This window comes from Netta rufina, assembly GCF_964035555.1.
Source record: "Netta rufina genome assembly, chromosome: 1".
NCBI lineage: Eukaryota > Metazoa > Chordata > Aves > Anseriformes > Anatidae > Netta > Netta rufina.
Window position 1 is genome coordinate 63,125,792 of NC_140123.1, and position 19,325 is coordinate 63,145,116.

The window sequence follows — 19,325 nt, forward strand, 5'->3', positions numbered from 1 at the left end:
GGAGTCAAAGCATACTGATATGAGCAGCTATAAAAAGGAGCTCTGAAGCTTGCTGCCTACCACCACAGCCGCCTGGAGAATCAACATTACCCGTGGAAAACTCTGCAGAAGGGTTTTTGCACTCAGCTGCCATCCTCCAGCTGCGTCAGACAAGAAAGCTCAAGGCTGTAAGTGACAGTGCTGGGAACAGCAGGGAAGAGAAATGATGTGGCAGTGCCCTCAATGTGCAAAACACTGCAAAAATATATGTCAGGGGTGATATGAAAACAATACTTGAACGTTAGGAAGCGTTTCTAAGACAGAGACAGGAGTGTCCTTGTGAGAAGTGAGCAGCTCTGACAGAGCAGTGACCCTATGGAGTGGAAATGAATGAAAGAAATGAGAAGTTCATACTGGCTAATTGCTTGATGAATCTTGGGTCAGGCTGCAACTTCAGAAAATGTGTTTGTGATGCGACCTGACGAAGTATTTTCTAAATGCCTTTGTTTTGTTTTGTTTTGTTTTTTCCTTATCTACTTGAATGGTCATAGGCAGTGTGCTGAAAGCAATTTAAATTCACACTGGTGCTGTTTAATTTCCTCTGGCTGCGTGAGTGCTGTGCTTCTAACTGAACCTTGAAATTCCTCAGGGAACAGTAACTCCCTCTAACTTCTCCCCACCCTCCCCTCTCCTTTTTTTCCCCATCCCTATTGAACTTGTGAAGATACCTAGCTGACTAGGGACACGCTTTCGGGCATATATCTGAATGTCTGCTCACTGCATACCCTGATTTTACATGCTGCCCTGGCTCTGACAAGTGAAAGCAAGCCTTCTGCTGGCCTTCTGCTGCGCTAGGACTTGTGCAAGGACTCTCATTACAATTGTCTCAAGCACTATCCTGTTCCACCAACAGCAGGCAGAGTTATCGTTACAGGCATTTAAATGCAATCATTTCATGTAAACGCATAGTGTAAGCTGTGAAGAACATTGCCTATTTTCCTTGTCTCTTTGCTGTTAAGGGTTTCTCTAAAAAGCACATATTAGGGGAAAAAATAATTCAGAAAAGGCTGACACAATTTGGTGTAAAAAGGAAAAGCTGTATAGCTGCCCATGCAATGGGAGATGTCCATTCCTTACATGGAATAAGGCAGCAGAAATACAGATTATCCTAAATTTCTGTAATTAAATAATATTTCAAAATGCAAATATGCAAGGACACTGAGTTTAGGTCAGATCAGCAAACTGCCTTTCTGCAAGTTCCCAAATTCGGAGTTTTGAACTCTGTGCAGTGCTCCGAGGGATGCTGCTGTCCATTGCAGCCTTCTGCATGCTTATTCTCCATATGCTTTGCAGACTCATGGGCTCAAAGAAAACTCAAAAGTTTTGTGAAAAAACAAGCTTGGGGTTGACAGCAGGAGTGGCTGAAGGTCCTTTCGACCGCAGGGTACAGCAATAACCATCTGTGCAGATAAGCCTCAGTATTTGCATGCAATCAAGGGATCGGCTGAAATAGCTCATGTTATTTTTAAATTCCTTTGGAAGGTAAGAAACTTTGATTGCAACAGCCAAGATCAAATTATGACTTCTCTCTGGCATACTTTGCAGGTCACAGATTGAATTAAACGGCTAATACTGGGGGAAATGCTCAATTCTCACTTGGTGTTAATTTGCAGATAAATGTCCCCTCGAGTTAACAGAAATAATTTCACTGATACATCGTCAACATTTAAATGATTTAATTTAAACTTCATTTTAATATTTTGAGTTTTTCTGATACTGGCCTTTCCCGTCACAAAGTAATCAAACTGAGAAGAGATGTGTAGCATTGAAAACGATCAGCAACTTTTTGGTATTTCCATGGTTTGCTGCGTAATTAGTTATAAAAATGATACGTTCTCATCCAGATGTTTGATTTTTTTCTCCATTGAAAGTCTAGCTCAATGTCCACAACGTTTCTTCAACTGATAAGTTTTATTTTATCTATGTGTGAACTTAGGAAAAGTGCACAACTTATTTTGCTGTTATTATCCAGTAAGCCATAGCAATCATTGTGTGGACAATGCTGCACATTTCTATTGTGTCCGCAACAAGCATCATCTTATATTTCTGCATTTTCATATTTCTCAGCAACATTTTTTTTTCAACAGTTTTATTCTCAGAAACTATGATAAGCTATGAAAGCGTTACCTTTATAATCATTCCCTTTTACATTTACATATCCCTCATACAATAGCTTTTTGCATTTCAATGGCAGCAAAAATGTCCTGTACAAAATTTGCTGAGAACTGCAGACTTCTGAGTATCTAGTGGTTCTTTATATATGTGTAAATGAAGCAACTTTCAGCAAAGACAGGTTGGATTCAGCCCCACAGAAGTCACAGGGGTGGGGAGGAAGGGGCTGAGTATTTATCATACCTCTCTTGAGCATTTTCAGCTTTTAGTTGCAGCCTGACCCAGTCCCAGGGGCTCAAACGGCCGCAGTGGTGCAGGACCAGAAGGTGTGCAAGCCACTCAAGGAGAAGAGATGTCTGTCCTCCAGCACTAAAAACTCTCTTCTGGGCTTTCACCTCAGCTCAGAAGGTAATTTCTCTCTCTGGTTCCAGTGCCCAGCTCTGAAGACCACCAATCATTGCTGCAGCAGCTCAGAGCCCCCCAGGCTATGTGCTAAAGCAAGTCAGCTCTTAAATGTGAAGGTACAGCCACAATTTTTCTTTGTATTTAAGTAGTCAGGGAAAGCAAACACAAGGGAGCTACAAGTAGAGACAAAGCTAATTCAGTCTGCCAACCAGTAGAGCAGATGGAGGAGACCAGTAATGCGGCTGGTGCATTAGGTATTGCTCTGCAGAATTAGGTTTTTGTTTGTTTCTTCTGTTCTTTTTCATTTTTTTAATTTTTTCCTGCACATCACAGGACCAAATACAGCTAACAGCAAGTTTGCAGGTCACACACCTATATGCAAGCTGAGAATCGAGTGGTCAGATACCAGGAAGATGGACAACATCCTGAGAACTTCCTCATACCAACTGAATGCTTCAGAAAAGAAAAATAAAAGAGTTTCCACAAAGAAGGTGGTTTAGAGCCTTCTTCTAAGGAGAATTCAGCCTCTCAAAGTACACCGCCAGTATTCCTCAGGGTGCCTGGGGCTTCCTCTGGATGGAAAAACACTGGTAGCTGTTCAGGTTGCAGTGGCTGCCTTTTAGAGTACCGATGTGTGGTTACTGCAAGCGGTGATTAGTATTCCCAGGGAATTGTCTCTTATGAAACGAATACCAGATTAGCAAGGTGCTGTATCTCCCACAGCAGTGACAGCGTCTCTGGCTGTACCATCTATATTCCCACTGGAGAAATCTGTCACTGATCCTTGCAGGCAAGCTTTTGTGGTGATAATAAACAACACTTTAAAAGCTCACAGTTGCTGTAAAGAGTCCTCATCAAGAGGACACTTGTAACGAGGCAAGAGACGGCCCTGATGTACCGTTTTCTAGGAAGAAATAACGATTAGGTAACACTTACATAAGCAGCAATGGCTGTTTTTAGCTTTCCAATGGTCTATTTTTCCTTTTGAGCACCCTTCAGCATCTTTTGTAAGTGCTTCTGCCTGTGCGTAATTGGCTTTGGAGACTTGTGCTTTGCTGACTCGCAGAGCTACCTTTGGATGCTCTGGTCCAGAGTGCGTCCAGCACTTCTTGCTGGATGCCTTTGAAAACCAGGGGAGTAACACCAAATAACATTTGAGAAATTTACAGCAGGTGATTGCAAAGAGCAAAACTGCGAGTGCTGAAATGTTGTTAAGATGCATGTTTTGCTGTTTATATTTGCGCACTTACCTTTAATTAAACTAAAAGCCTGTGTTGGGCAAAGGCATTTGGGGTCCCCTCCCTGAACAGACACACTTGGAGGCAGTAATTGAGCTAATGGCCTGTGCTATTAAAGACAGGCAAAAATAGTTTAGAAGCAGAGAGGCAAAGTCCCTCTGTGATGAGTGTGAGAACTGAAGAGGCAGGACACCACAGGAAATGATCACATCGGGGTTTTGCATCTCTGAGGGGGATTTCTGGGGTGCCACCCTCCACCCAGGCCTCTCACCACATGGTGTAAGTGACAGCAGACCCTGGGTTTATTTTTGTAAGCTGTAAACCTGGGCGGCAGCTGAACAGTGGTGACAGGGCTCCAAGACCCTGGTGCTCTTGGGCTCCGAGAACCCCATAACAGCATCCTCAACCTCAGCTGAGCCAGGAAGCCTTGTGCATTTTAGAAAGGTCAGAGGTAATGGCACAAAGAGCATTGCAACAGTGCGGCTGGGTTTGGTCAGGCAAAAATGCTTTTTTAAATTTCTTTATTTATTTATTTATTTTCCAGCCAAAAATGCTGTGCATTCAAAAGAATTTCCCAGAGGTATTGCCTCTGCTACCTTAGCCCTTCTCCTCTACTCCCCACAGGACCCGCAGTCCACTGTGGGGTCAAAGACACCTAGAAATGAAGCGGAGCCTTGCAAAGAACCTTCTGAGCAGAAATCAAGAAGCTTTTCTCAGAGTATTATCTCTCTGCACTTGTGCATTTCTCCTTTCCTGGTGCTGTAGGAAAACCCAAACCATCCACAGCGGGGTTGGTACCACACTGGAGAACAGGAGGGATGCAAAAAAACCCTTTCCCTCCCCTCCCCAGAATGTTACACTCACGTGGGCATTGAATTGTCACCAAGTTTGAGGTTTGCAGCCAGAATGCAGTATGTGTACTTATTTGGGTAGCTGATCAAAATAGCATATTGAAAATGTTTTTTGAATGTCTGCAAGTGTTTTTGGTTTCCTCTTTTTTCTTTTTTTTTTTTTTCTTTCTTTTTTTTCTTTTTCTTTTTCTTTTAAACCAAATAACAATGAAGCTTCAATATGGAAAGACTACTGTACTACTGAAAGTTTTGTTTGTGTTAGGGGTCCTCCCAGGAATTCATGAGCAGCTGCATGTTGGAAAGACATCCCTACACATGTGGCTCCTGGGAGGGCTCAGAAATCAGTTTTTGAAAAATAAATGGAAAAATTGACCCCTGGAGCAAGTTCTCTATGCTTCTTGGAAATATATGATTCACATCCCAGCCTCATTTTGTAGCCCTTGGGCGGGACAGAAATACAAGGGGAAAAGGTAGGAAAGTAGAAAGGGCGAGAGGGAAGCCTGCAATGGGAAATGGGTGCGTCACAGGATGAGCTTAGGGTAAGTGGAGTTTCCATTTGGGCAGTCAGGGGAAAACATGTCTTTCTGTGTGTATTAAAAACATGCTTTCCGACTTCATATTTTTACTAGCTATTTGGTGAAGGAGTCCAGATGACATTACCGTACAGATGTGTGTTATGAAAACCAGATATAGAAACCATGACTTCCTCAAAGTATGTGGTGATTCAGTGGGGGCCAGACTCAACATTTTTGCCCTCCTGGGGGAATTTCATTCATGATGGCCCAGAGACCAACAACACTGCAAGCCACTCCTCAAATTTTAGTTGTGGACTGAGCGGGGTGAGCTTTGAGGTCAGTCAGCCAACACGGGTACCTCTTCATGGTGGTGTATTGATAAAGGCCATAGGGGGAACAAGAAAATTAAATGACAGCATGATCATCGCATTCCCTTACTTCACTATCCTATCCTATCCGATCCTATCCTACCCTATGCTATCCTATCCTATATCCATGCCCAGCAAACAGTTGTTCATGCAGACAAAATTAAGCACTATGGGAGAGGCCCTAGGGAGGCTGAGGAGTTAAATCTTCTTTGCCACCTTCGCACGGTATCTGTATATCAGATTCCCTTAAGGATGCCGGGCTTTTCCCCACTTTGTCAGCAAGCAGCCAGGCTCCAAATGGAAAACTCGCCATCTGCAGGCCAACGGGACCACTCGCAAGGACCTGGGAACAAAGCCCCACAAGCTCAGGGGGATTTCCTTTTAGGATTTCCTCTTTTCTGCTCCGGCTAGCAAAATGATGCTGCCCTTTGGGCGATAGCCCAAGGAAGTTTAGAAGGTCTGCCTCTGGAGCTTGGCCTGACCTCATAAAAGCGCAAGAATAGAGCTGATGATCTTCTACAGAAGGCTTCACCCACCCTTGCTCACAGTCTCCCTATTCATGGTCAGTGTCTCGGCTGTAGGGTTCCTGCCCCTCGAGTTTCCCAGCCCAGGCCCTAGCACCCTCTCCCTGCTTCTAGAAATCAGCAGCGGTTTCCCCACAAAACATATTTTTGGTGAGAACATACTGTGTCTTAACCATTTTATTTTTTTTTTCCATGGAAACACGTTTTCTTTTGGAAAGACACCAAAACACAGTGTTTTGGGAAGCCTGAGCTTTCTTTGTCAGGCTGGAGGAACATTGCTAGAATGTGTTTTTCTACTTGAAATAAAGAGAAAAGTTGCTGTGTTTCTGTGCCTGCTTTACTGTAGTGATCAGGACCACAAGTAAAAGGTCAAGACCAGAATAAAATGCTTCAGTTTTATAATTTTTTTCCTTGCACCCCTTAAAAACAAGAGGCCGGGGCGAGGCAGCCTCAGTTTCACCCCGTTTTGAGTAGAAGCTATCCCACAGCCGCTGACAGGAAAACATATAAATACTGCAGAGAAAAGAGAGGATCTGCAGGCCTGCCTTCACCACCCTTGTAAACCGTGCCCTGAATGCCATCACGCAGCACGCTAATGAGAAACAGCTGGGCCTTAGCATGCCTCCTGCCCCTAAATCACCACACGTTTGGCTCAGCTGGGCCTAGTGCCTGTGAGCAGGGCCCGGCCCTGTTTATGGCTTCTTCTGGCCCTTAGGATCAGTTTGGTGTGGCCTTGTCCCACCTCTAGCTTCAGCCATGAGGTGACACCAAGAGCAGCCACCAGGCACGGTGCAGCCCAGAGAGATGCCAAAGCTTTGGGTGGCTGCTCCTGGTTGACTTAATTTCGCTCTTACAATCCTTCATCGGTCACAGGGCACGCAAAGAAGGATGTTAACAACACTCGTAGTGATCTCACTGCTTCAGAAGCAAAGCCGAAGCTGGTTTTCAGCCCTGAGGAAGTGGAAGCAGGTCTTGATGCAGTTTGGGCTGTGGGACTTTAAAAGAGCTGATTTTTTATTATTTTTTTTTTAATTTTTTTTTTTTTTTTTTTTTTTTTTTTTTTTTTTGCTTTAAGCCTGGATTTCTAAAGAAGAAAGCAAAAAGAAAGACCCAGGGAGGTTGTGGAGTCTCCTTCTCTGGAGATATTCAAGGCCCGTCTGGACGCCTACCTGGGCCACCTGCTCTAGGGAACCTGCTTTGGCAGGGGGGTTGGACCTCATGATCTCATGAGGTCCCTTCCAACCCCTACCCTTCTGTGAAGACTGGATTTCATGTTTCTGTTTGCCTAGAGCTGGACACTGATGGCATGCACTAGAAAGCAGTGGCCACTGATTTTAAAAAGATACCTGCAAAAATCAGTGAGCCAATCTGCTGCTTCCAGATAAATCCCGAGAAAAACCCTCTGAAGAAGAAGGAAAAATAGACAAGAAGGAAATAATGAATGTAACATTCCCTCTGAGTTTTCTCCTAGCCTGGCAGTTTCAGGTGGGATCTTGGCCCCCAGCAGGCAGGTGGCACATCCACACACTCACACACGTTGCAGGCTGCCATGGCCCAAGGAACTTATGCCTCGAGTACCCAAACACAGGCACAGCAGAGGATGCAGTGTGTCCTGCTCTCTTCAAAGCCATGGCATTTACACAAGCAACGCTCTGCACTTTATAGCTGCTCGCAGCTGCCCCACAAAGCTCAGCCTGTGCCAGCTCTCTCGGGTGAAAGGAGAGCGGTTTGCATACCAATGAGGCACGCACAGGCTCCCTCCTTGATAATGACAGGACGCCGACGAGCTCGTTAGTTGGCACGTTTTTATTGTCTTCATCTTCCTGACACACGAGACTTGGTGGTACAAATAAGTAACCCAGATACAAAGGGAAACAGTTGTACTAAGAAATCTGCATGGCATGACAAGGGTACAAGCTTTCTTGTTACATGATGAGTCGTTTCTTGTTACGACTTTCTTGTTACTCACTCATTTGAGTGAGTTAATAAAGAAGATGTCTTTGGGGGATTTCTGGTCTTCTGTGATAATTTCCTTCAGTCTGAAGGTATTTAGAGCTGAGACATGTTTGCTGGGACCCTGTTTGGATGCTTGGCTCAGCACAGCCTGCACTGTTCCCATTCTTTAGGGGAATGAAAGATCTCAGTAACTGGGGCTAGCAATCCAGAGCTGTGTTCAGACAGTCCTCTGCATTTGTACAAGTCCCAAGGGACACAATTATTTAACACTGGTGATGTAGCTCAACTAGACGTGGCTGTTCCTTGGTAAGGATGCACTGGCTCTGCAGCATCCAAGAGTTTTATTTCTCTGAAACTTTTCAGAAGCCCTGGGGATCACAGCGATGGGAAGCATCTCAGCCATATAAAAACTTTCTCAGTGCCCTGAAAGGGCCAGAGGGACTGGCGCTGCATCTGCTGTGGGGCAGGCCAGGAAGTTGTGTGGTCTGTGGGTTGTGGTCACAGTTCCTCGCAGTCAAAGCAACTTGTACTGGCTGCATTCACCGGTTCCTGCACACCAAGCCATTTGTTCACAGCCTTTTTTTGGTTAGTACAGGGCAAGTAGGTGCATATGAAGTTCCTGTATATTTCAGATAACTGGCTCAAGATTTTGGAAGGGGCTTTGGCTGCCTCACATAAGACATGTTATGGAAGAAGCGTGATTTTAAGAGAGCAAGTGCTGAGCTCTTCCAAAAACTCAGATCCCTTGATAAGGTGTTGGACACCCAAAGTCACTTGCCACTCTTGAAAACACAGTCCCTAACAGCTAACTGGGGGCTTTTTGAGGATAACCATTTCAGTGCATTATGAGTTATTATGGCTTAATCTTCTCAGCAGTATGCTTTTGCGACTGTATTGCACACACCCCAGAAAGCCTGCCATAGTGCTGGCTTGCCAAGTGAGAATCACACCATGCCACCAAGTTGTTCTTGCACCTGCAGCTTGGCACAATACAAGCAATGAACAGGGACAAGTCAAGGGCAGTGACAGAAGATGTAAAATGATTCCCAAAACTGCCTCAGGTCTTTCAGGTTGTAAGAGGTTAAATACAGAACTAATGACTCTTTTGCTATTTCGTATAAAAATAAAAAAATAAAAAAAAAAACACTTGGTAGGCAGGAAAGCAGATGCCCAGCAAGATTATTTTTTTCTGTATTGACATGTTGAAAGTTCTCATCAAAAACCGAAAAATGCTTCATTCTCTAAAAAGAGATGCTCGTGGAAATGAAAAACAGAAATAAAACTTAGCGGATATTACACATTTTGGAAAGCGTATAGGGAGTGAAGTAGTGAAAATTGGTTCTGCTAAGAGCCGGTTACACTTCTGTGCTTATTTCTAAGGTAACAGGAATCTCCCTTAGCAAAATGCTAAGTGGAAATGCTATGAGGATTCGCAGTTATTATTTGTAAGGCTTCTCTGTTCACACACAGAAAAGCTCCTTTTGGGTGGTGCGCGGTCCTTACCGGAATGGGAATAAGAGGAGAACTTGTTCTCTACATTTCCCTGCTGTTTCCACCACAGGGTGGTTTTTACTCCGTGCTCATCAGTGCTTGCTCGTAACGTGCTGTGCAAATCCAACCATTAGGTGGAGCTTTTCTACAGCCGAGAGATGCGATCTGTGGCAGCTCTGCCTGGGAAGGATGCTGCACCGCAGGACCGAGTAATGCCCGTGGGCTGTTACCGGCTGGCCGCAGGTGGGCAGGAGAAAAGCTAAATTGGGGGGTGTGCTACATTTTAATATGAAATCCTTGATATTATTTTTAGTATTTCTATTGCTATCACCACTGCCATCCAAAAAAAAGTATAACGGGAAAAACCTGAGATAACTCCTGTGGCTTTAGGGCTTAGCCTCTCATTCTTTTGTCATGCACGACGTTTTAAAGACTGCCTGAGATGAAATTGTACAAAATGGTGATAAATCGCTAAGTTATTTCATAGGTCAGAGCCTGAAGTGCACAGTAATCAGACTTTTGTTGCCTTTGAACAACATGGAATGAAACAGCACTACTGGGACAAATGTTTCTTCCCTCTTCGGATGTCTGGAGAAAATGAATGACATGTTTCCTAATTTTGAGGTGGCTGGGTTGTGCCTTGTGCCTCAGCATTAGTCTGAGTTCTTTGACTGGATTATTCTCCTCAGGGCTTGGGCTCTTTCTGCTGAGAATCGTGATTTTTTTTTTTTTTTAATGCTCTTTTTCAGTTGAAAAAGGCAAGAGAGGTGGAGGGAGAGTGAGGTGCATCCAGAGGGCTGTCCAAACGACAGGCATGGGGCATCAACCACCTCACTAGGAAGCCTGTTCCAGGGTTTGACCACCCTCACGGTAGAGGATTTTTTCCTAATGCCCAGCCTGAACCTCCCTGGCAGAGCTTTGAGCCATTTCCACAAACCCTGACATCGGTGACCAGGGAGCAGAGACCAGCACCTCCCTCTGCATTTCCCCTCCTCAGGACTTGCAGAGAGCAATGGGGTCATGCCTCAGCCTCCCCTTCTCCAGACTGGACAGCCCAGATGTCCTCAACTTCTCCTCATAGGAGACTTGTTTGATCGACTGCATCTATAACAAAGCCAGGGCTTTAAGGAATCACAACTAAAACTGACAAAAATAGTAATAATAGTGATATCCTGCTACATTTAGCGATGGCTATGGATCTGGTGCCTTTAGAGGCCTTGAGAGATGCTGGCTGCCACTGTATTTTAGTGAAGCAGAGGCAACAACAATGTCTGGTACTGGGTCAGACACAGTGAAATGGCAGCCTGGGAGGGCTCCCTTGCTGCCTTTCCTGGGAGGAAGGAGGCTGGGAAAAGCTCTGAGGGACTGCAGCCAGGAACGGGAAATGAAATGTTTGATGTCTGTTGTGTATGTGGCCTGGGCAAGGGTCTCACCATGGTTGGTGCCTGGTGATTTGCACAGTTTGTGCCACAGCTGATGTAGATGTACATCCTCCTCCCCATGCTCCTGCTCTTTCTTAAATACTCACTTCTGGAGTCTCTGCTTATCAGCAGTGCTGAATTCCCCATCAGTGTGGTCAGGAGCGGCTTGTTTTGAGCTGCTAACTGCAAGGCACTCCAGATAGTTGCCTGTGCTCTTCTGGTGATTGCTGCTGTGATTTGCATGGCCTCGCTCCCTCCTCTCTTGAGGAATTGATTGTGCTAACTCCTGACGCTCAGGGATGTGCATTACACCCAAAGACACATTCGGTGCAAGTCTCCTTCATCCCTGAAATGCACTTCAGGGAGGAACCCTCAATAGTCTCGAATGGATGATTTACCTCTTACCATCAGAGATGAAGGCACACTGTGATCTAACAGTTAACCCTCAGGAGATGACTCTGCCTGAACAGAGGGTGTTGCACCTTCTTCTCCTCATGCTGTATCCATCAAGAAAACCAGCCATTGCAGTTGTGAAATGGAAGAGCCAGGCCCCCCCCTGGTACCCACCGATTCACTCTCCTGGGGGGCCCCTGCTGCACACGTGGGTAATTTTCTGCTAGACAGAACCCTTTAATTCGTCACAAGGCAGTGATCTTTCAGATGTGAATAAGAGGGGGAGAAAAAAAAGCCTTTAAGTTTCTTTTGAAAGATTAGAAAAAGAATAATAAAGGCGGCTTCTCCTCTGCCAGCAAGATCTGCCTGCTGTTTTAAAAGGCCAGCTAGCAGAGGATTTACTATTCAAGTCTGGTGCAAACGCTTTATGTTGTAAGGGCTTTTCTCCAATGGGAAATGAAATCATGGACAATAAAAAGTAAATTACAGCTTAGGTTTAGTACAAAGTGGCCTTTATGGTTGCCAGCCCATAAAAGCTGCAAGGGTGACATACACCTCCATGCAGAAGGGCAGCGTTGTACAACTGATAAATTCCCTTCAGCGTCTTTTTTTTTGAGGACACAGCATGGTATACAAATGCACTCCTCATTTTGTGAGCCTGCAGATGCCAGGAAGCCTAACTCGTGGCATGTGGTGGACAAGAAACCGAAGCCCGAGCCTCTTCAGCAGCCAGGGGGTGACGCTGCATGCATGTCCCCTCTTCCTCCCAGCAGCGTCCCTGACCAGGCCGGCCCAGTTGTCACGTATATGACTCGTGTGCGTTATTCTGGCAAAGGGATTTGATCCCAACGTGCTGCCAGCTCGCTCTCATCCTCTCTCCTTGCAGGCCATGGGTCGGGGCGGCCTGCCAGCGGGCTGGAGCAGCGGCCAGGCCGCACCCAGAGGGAGGAGGACATCCGAAACACTTGAGGGGAGCCAGGGCCATGAGGAGCAGGACCACGATTGTCCTCTCTTCACTGGGCAGCTCTGAAGCTCAGTGACACTGAAAAGATTGGGCTTTTATTTAATTTTATTTATTTATTTATTTATTTATTTTTGAGTGGCCCCACCTTTGGTGTCACAGAGCCAAGACCTGCATGGGGGTGGCTGTGGAAAAAATGAATTGACTCTTTAGGCCGTGCCTTTAAATACCTGGATTCATCATTTACAGCACTAAGCTGAAGGGGTGCACGGGAGATTTTGGCTGTAACATCTCTCTGCCTGTCTGCTGTTCACTGAGGGCAGAGGAGCCAGTGGAGCAGCCCCATCCTCATTTTTCCAAAAAATTTGTCCCGTGCACGCTTTATGCAGAAACCACTGTTGTGGTACACACAGAAAGCCACGGCCCATCAGCAGCATTCAGCAGTGCTGGCTGCCTCGTGTTGCTCCTTTTCACATCAGGCTGTAAAATCAGCACTTCCTACGACTTTCAGTGCTAGCTGCAGTGCCTGGCTGTGCCCCCATGCCCGAGGACCCAGGCTGAGACAGAAACCCCAAGAAGAGCTGAGCTCCCCCGGCAAGGTTTTCAGTCTCTCCTGCTGACATGATCCCCCAGAGAAGTCCTCAGAGCCTTTCAGCACTGAGCAGTTCCACGCTCACTTGTTGCACATTCGCCTGCGATCATTGAGAATAACTTGAAACGGCGTGTCCCTCCCAACAATAACTCATGCAGTATGCGGCCAAAGTACCCATAGCTTCACAGGAGGTTAAATCACTATTTTTCCAATATTAATAAGGCTGAAAATTTGCATTCACGGTAAGAGCTTTTGTAACACCAACGTCCTTTGAGGATTTTTCTGCGGATAAATGAAGCGTGCCCTTCCTTCCCTCGCTCCTTCTGCTAGCAGTGCCACTCAATGCAGCCATAGACCAACAGTTCCCATTAACTGGTGAAAAGGCAGAGCCTGGAACGAGCGCTTTTTGACATAATTAAAGCTGACACTGCCTACCATCGTTCCTGGAAAATGTGCGAGCACGGTTTCATTAGAATAAGTAAATACAAATAGAGTTCACCCTGAACAGTCGTCTTTGTTACAAACAACACCCATTAGTTAGCAAGGGGAGTCTGGAGCAGGACTGAATTCACACTGATCTCAAAGCCCCTCTCATATTTAATTTATAAACTGATGATTAATTCAGTGATTAGCTAATTCACTTGCAGTGATTAATTTAATTCATGTCTTCGGGCTAATGTTAAGAAAGGAAAAAGCCCAGCTCGGATAGATGCACATCAATGTCCTTGTGATTAAAAAATGATAATGTAATGCCCTGGAGAGTAAAGGAAAAAAAGAAAGATTGAGTGACTCAGTGGCACGATCAGTTGTAAGTTCTTACTTAAGCTGTAGCAGTATTTTTTAGCTGTGATGTTTAAACGTGTCAGTTACCCTAATGATCAGTGGCTTAAAAGATGAATCTAAGGGCCTTTCACCGTAGCTTTCCACTGTGTACTTGGAGAATGGTGCTGTTTTGGAGCAGTCCTCCAGCTCTGCTGTTCTGTCGCTTGTTACAGCAGCTGCCTGCCAGCTAGCCTCCCTTTCAGCAATGTCTTTGTCATGCTTCACCAAATTATTTGATGAGAGTGCTTGGTACTTCTTAAATCCAGGCCGTTTTCTTCTATTTTCAGCGGGACTTCCATCATATTTCGATGCATCAGGCAATGGGGATGACTGGGGGGACCTCTCTGTATTAGACAAACAGGTCTGTTTCGGGACAGTGTCCTTTGGGGCAGTGTCTTTTGGGGCAGTATCTTTTGGGGCAGTGTTGCTTTTACGTTTTATGCCATCACGTGGCAATGGAGTTTGAGAGCTCTTGAGGTCCCCCGCAGACCCTTCTTTTCCTGAATCATCATTGTCCTTCTTCCCTTTCTTATCTGAAGACTGTAGCTGGTATTTCTCTGTTCTCAGGGCCCCGCTCCTATTTTCTGGACTACCAGCTTTATACTTCGTTTTTTCATCAGACGGTGGTGCCGATTGCTTCTTTTTGGCTGTGACGTTCTTTTCTTCAGGCTTCACCTGCAGATTTGAAGATGGGGACTGGCACATACCAGAACCTAGATCTTTGCTTTTATCTTTTACATCATTTGCATCAGGCTTTTTAAAACTTTCAGTTGCGGTTTCTTGTTTTCCCAATCCTGGACTATTTTTCCCAGGCTTTGCTGATTTACTTGAAAGGGGTAACTGATGGTTCCCAGCACACTGGTGTGTATCATCCTCTTTTACAGCCTTTGTTTCAGGTGGCCTGATGTCCTCTGCTGATGGTGTCTTTTGCTTCCTCTTCCCTGAAGTAGTTTTTTCTTGGGATTTCATCCCTTTGTTCGAAGAGGGTGACTGGGGCTCCTCAGAGTTTGGATCTTCATCTTTTTCTTTTACAGCATTAGTACCGGGCTTCTTAAAACCTGTAGCAGCTGATGCTTGTTGCTTTTGATCTGGAGCATCCTTTTCTTGAGGCTTAGCCGGTATTTCTGAAGATACCGATCGGTACTTCTTGAGATTTGGAAACTTGTTCTTCTCTTTTGCAGTATTTGCACCAGGCGTTGTAAAATCCTCAGACCTTGTTTGCTGTTTTTCTCCTCCTGGAGTTTCTTTCTCATGCTTTGCTGCTTTACTTGACCGTGGTAACCGGTACTTTCCTGGGTGCTGGTGCTCATTGTCCCCTTTTACAGCCTTTGTTTTGGGTGACGGGATGTCCTCTGCTGCTGGCATCTTCTGCTTCCTCTCTGCTGAAGGACTTCTTTCTTGAGGCTTCTCCAGTTTGTCTGAAGAAGGTGACTGGGGCTTCTCAGAGGTATGTTTAGTCTTTTTTTCAGCTGACTTATTTTCAGGTTTTACAAAGTCAGCAGGTGCTGGTTGTTGCTGAGGGGAGGATTTCTTGTCTTGCTTCGCCAGAGGACTTGATGATGGTATTTGACTTTTAGGATCACATGAAGTATTCCTCTCCCCTTCATGACTCTTTTTGTGCTGCACCGGCTCATTTTTCAAGCCATGAAAAGTATTCTCCTCATCAGTGGTGTTACTGTCATTGCTTGCTGTATTTCTTGGCGGCGCTGAGTAATTCTTGAAGCTCAACTTCATGTTTCTTTTCCCTGCGGTGTCATTTGCACGTTTCAGTGGTTCATTTGACGGGGACAGTTGGTGTTTCTCATTATTACAGCAGATGTTTTCATCGACTGTCATATCACGCTCATGTTTAACCATATCTCTTGCAGGTGTTGGGCACTTCAAGCCCTGCCCAGTGTTTTTCACCCCTTGACTGTTAGCGTCACCTTCTGACGAAGGTAGCTGAGGTGCCTGAGCACTATGAGCACTCCTCTCATTTGAAGAGTTGTTATCATGATCCATTGTATCGCTTGGTGTTGATACTTGTTCCTCCTGAAATTTATGTAAGACACTTCTCTCTTCTCCCTCCTCTGTCTCCATGCTCTCATTGCCGTGCTTCATGGCATCATCTGAAGGCAGAGGCTTATGTTTTTTATATTTGGAGACATTATCAGTACCTTTTGCATGCTTCTTTTGGCCTGACACCAATTCAGCTGATGAAGGAAACAGGTTCTCTTCCTGCATCAAGGTATCATCTGGAGTTTGTGTTTGGTTCCTCTCCAAGAGCAACAGGGGCTTTCTTGCTAGCACAGCTTTTTTGTCATGTTTTCCTGTTTTCTTTGTCGAAAGTGAAACATAATTATCAAAGCCCTGGAGTGTAATTGTCTCTTCAGCTGTAGCATCTTCATTTTCTGTTTCATGATTTGGGGACAGCAGTTGCTTCTTAAAATCACATTCATTTTTCTTCTCCGCTGCAGTATTGTTCTCCTGCATCGTCAGCTCATCTGAAGAGGGCAGTGGATGCTTCTCACAGCCGCGGCTGCCACGCTCATCTTCCACACCACCAGCTCCTGCTCTTACCAGCTCAGTTGGTGGAGGGGCTGGGGGATTTCCAAGAGTGTGGTGGATTCTTTGTCCTGCAACCCCACTCGCTGGTCTTGTTTCAAGGTTCGCTGAGGATGACAGCCCTGTTTCAGAGTCAGGCCATGGCATCTCGTCTGCAGTGGTCTCTTCACGGTGAAGGAAATACTTGGACAGCTTGTGACAGGTCTCCAGGTCAGTCAAGGTACTCCTGCCCAGGCCTCGACTGTCTCCATCACTCGTCATTTCACTAGATGAAGGTAACTGCCCCTTCCCCAAATCCTCTTCTGCGAAGTGCAGTCTGTGTTTCACAAACTCATCTGGCAAAGGGCCTCGTTTCTTTTCCCAGTCAGAAGAGGGGTGCTCTTCTGCAGCACCAGGCTCCTGCTCCTGGCTCTCCTTTGAGAAGAACATAGGTTTGGTCTGATTCGCATCAGGATTTGACGTTTCAGCACCGGAATTAACAAACTCATTTTGTGGGCCAGGCATCTGAGGTGGCTGTGGCTGCCTGATTTTGGGTTCATTTTGCATTTGGCACTGGGGTGCTTCATTCTCCTCTTCCTTTTTAGCTGGGACATCAGTGTAATTTTTGCCGGAAGTAGAGTGCATTTTGTCTTCACTGTGATATTTCTCCCCTTCTTTGGCTTCCTCAGAACATCTGCCTCTGAAACCTGGTGCCTGTTTTTGAGCTACTGGTGGCCTTTTACCAGCAGCTGGTGTTAGAAGAGTCAGCTGTCGGTCCTGCGTCGCAGGCTCAGCTTCAAAAGATGCTTGAACTCTTGGAGAGAGAAATGGCAGGGTGTTTTCCAGGGCTTTCTGCTCGGGGATACATTTTTGCTCGGCAAAAAAAAGATCCTTCTCTGGCTGTGTGAGCTCTGGGTCAGCTTCCTCAGAACAAGATACGTACATTACTATTTCAGGAATCTCATCTGCTTTGGTGTCCTGAGGACTTGGTTCAGGGGATCCTTCAGCTTTGCTAGAGTAAGGTGGGTTAGAAGGTGGACCATCGCCCTTAGCACGTTGGGCAGCATTGGTAGCCCCTGGTGGTGAAGATGTACCAGGCCCAGCTGAGAAGTTGTTCCTGTTGGAGTCCAGGCTATGCCCAGATGCAGGAGGAATGCAATCTGCAAGTGCTTTATCTTTACAGATGGCACAAGAGCCATCTAGATTAGGATTAAAGTCAGCTCCTTGCTTTGTGGAATCTACTTTCGTCTCAGCACTGTCCTTGGCATCAGGCATCTCCTGGGGTGCCGTCAGTATCTCCTCTTTGCCCTCCCTGTGCTGGGCTGCGTGTGCTGCTGTTTTCTTCTCACCAGGCTTTCTCTCAGAGTCCCCCTTTTCCTTCAGCGGTGTGTTGTGATCCAGAGGCTGTTTCGTGGCGTTATTTTTCGACCAGCTCCAAGGATGGTTAATTTCGGTCGCCATGCTGAGTCTGGGCACCGGGACCGTGGAGCACACCAAATACTGGGACTCGGGGCTCTTTATGTCTGTGGCTGCCAGCGCTGCCGTGCGCAGCACTCTGACCTCGGGCTTACGAATAGCTTTTCTGCTGGGGAAGCTTTTAGTCTTCTTCTCGCCTTTGCGCAAGAGTGACGCTTTCACCTCCGCGGCCGAACAGAGGGAGCTCTGCTCAAACTGCTCCTTCAGCTTGGAGAGGACCGAACTCCTGTTGACTATTTTTGGCAAGCCACTGCTTGGCCCCTTCTTCTTCCAGCTGGGAGGCTTCTCCTTGGCTTCTTTCTCTTCGGCAGCCAGAAATTTCTTCAAGATGTCCTTCACTGTGTTTCTCCCACCCTGGCCGCTCCACCTGGCCCTCTCGCTGGGCGCTGTCTCTTCACCTTCTTCTGCTGCTGTCCCATCTCCTCTTCTCTCCTTGCCTCTGTCTAGCTTGCTTCCAGCCCTGTTCGCCCACAGCCTCTCCTTGATGACCAGCCTGCCGACTTCTCTTCTTTTCTTGATGTAAGGCTCGCGATTGTTGTTTAGAAACCGGGACCGCAGGAGCTGAAATCGGGTAGGGTACTGCCCCCTGCTTGTGTCTGGAGGCGGTAGTTTAAAACTCACCTGGTTCTCTTTACCTTCCGCCCATTTGGTCCTCTTGCTGTTGAGCTGCGGGTCGCAGGCTGCCAGCTCGGTGACGTACAGCAGCAGGCTGCTGAGGACAGCAAAGGCCCCTTGCTCTGTGGCCATCCTATTGAGCTTCTTCTTCAGCACCAAAGGGTCTACCAGCATCTGATCTCCACAGGAGTTTGTGCGTTTGGTGCTGCGCAAGAGAAAACACGCATGGTCTTTTCAAGGCATCAACACTGCTGCTACCTCCTTACTTTGCTCTAGTGGCATGCTACTGTGCATAAAATGGAAAAAAATACTTGGAAACTTGGAACTTTTCGAGAGAGTTGGCGTTAGTGGCCTGTTAAAAAGCATGCAAGGTGCTTTACAAGCTTCGTGAGGCACCGTGTAGCGGAGTGCGCAGGCTTTACACAGCTCTCGTGGCACTGCCGGCTGTTCCTTCTGTGCTTTGTGGTAAGTGGAAGCTTTCAGGGGAGCAACAACACTAATTGGGGTGGCCACATCTCCTCCGTGCCACTCCTCACTCTGATTTGGTGTTACCGTGTCCTAACGCAAGGGCAACATCAAAGCTATTTTCCTCTCCTGCTAGGTAAAGGTAAATACGATGAGAACACTACCTGACAAACCAACAACCGTGGCGATGTCACTTGGCTGCAAGACCCTTAAATCTGGGGCAAGAAGGCTGCTGTGTTGGATCTACCCTTGAGATACTGAAGAATCAGGCCCTGGGACAGCTGGGGATTTCGGCAATGCTTTAATCGGTGTGGATCAGTTACTAAATAAAATAGTGAACTCAGCACAAGAGCTGGAGTGAGAAGTCAATAACAATAGATGGGGCTGGAAGGGAAAAAAAAAAAATCACAAGAGGTGTCAGCTTTCTAACACCACAAAAGTCTGGAAGGTTACTTCACCGTGCAGAGAAATAGCTTCACGCACAGAACGCAGCCTGCATACCAGGAGGGTATTAATTTTTATGAGCAGAAGCCGAATAAGAAATTCTTCAAATTAAAC

General features: G+C 46.2%; 1 protein-coding gene across 2 annotated transcripts in view; it reads right to left on the reverse strand.

The window, feature by feature from the left end:
- Positions 1 to 10,672: 10,672 nt before the first annotated feature.
- The window catches only part of ADPRHL1 (ADP-ribosylhydrolase like 1), a 34,706-nt gene continuing 26,053 nt past the window's right edge, over positions 10,673 to 19,325 (reverse strand). Inside the window, exons 8-9 of one of the 2 annotated variants that reach the window (XM_084300180.1) lie at positions 18,309 to 18,507; positions 10,673 to 13,620 (exon numbers count right to left, since the gene is read on the reverse strand). In XM_084300180.1, coding sequence (XP_084156306.1) covers positions 13,546 to 13,620; positions 18,309 to 18,507 — 274 coding nt within the window. In that variant the 3' untranslated portion in view covers positions 10,673 to 13,545. Of the gene's footprint in view, positions 18,508 to 19,325 lie in introns of both variants that reach the window. The other variant, XM_084300179.1, reaches the window with a different exon arrangement.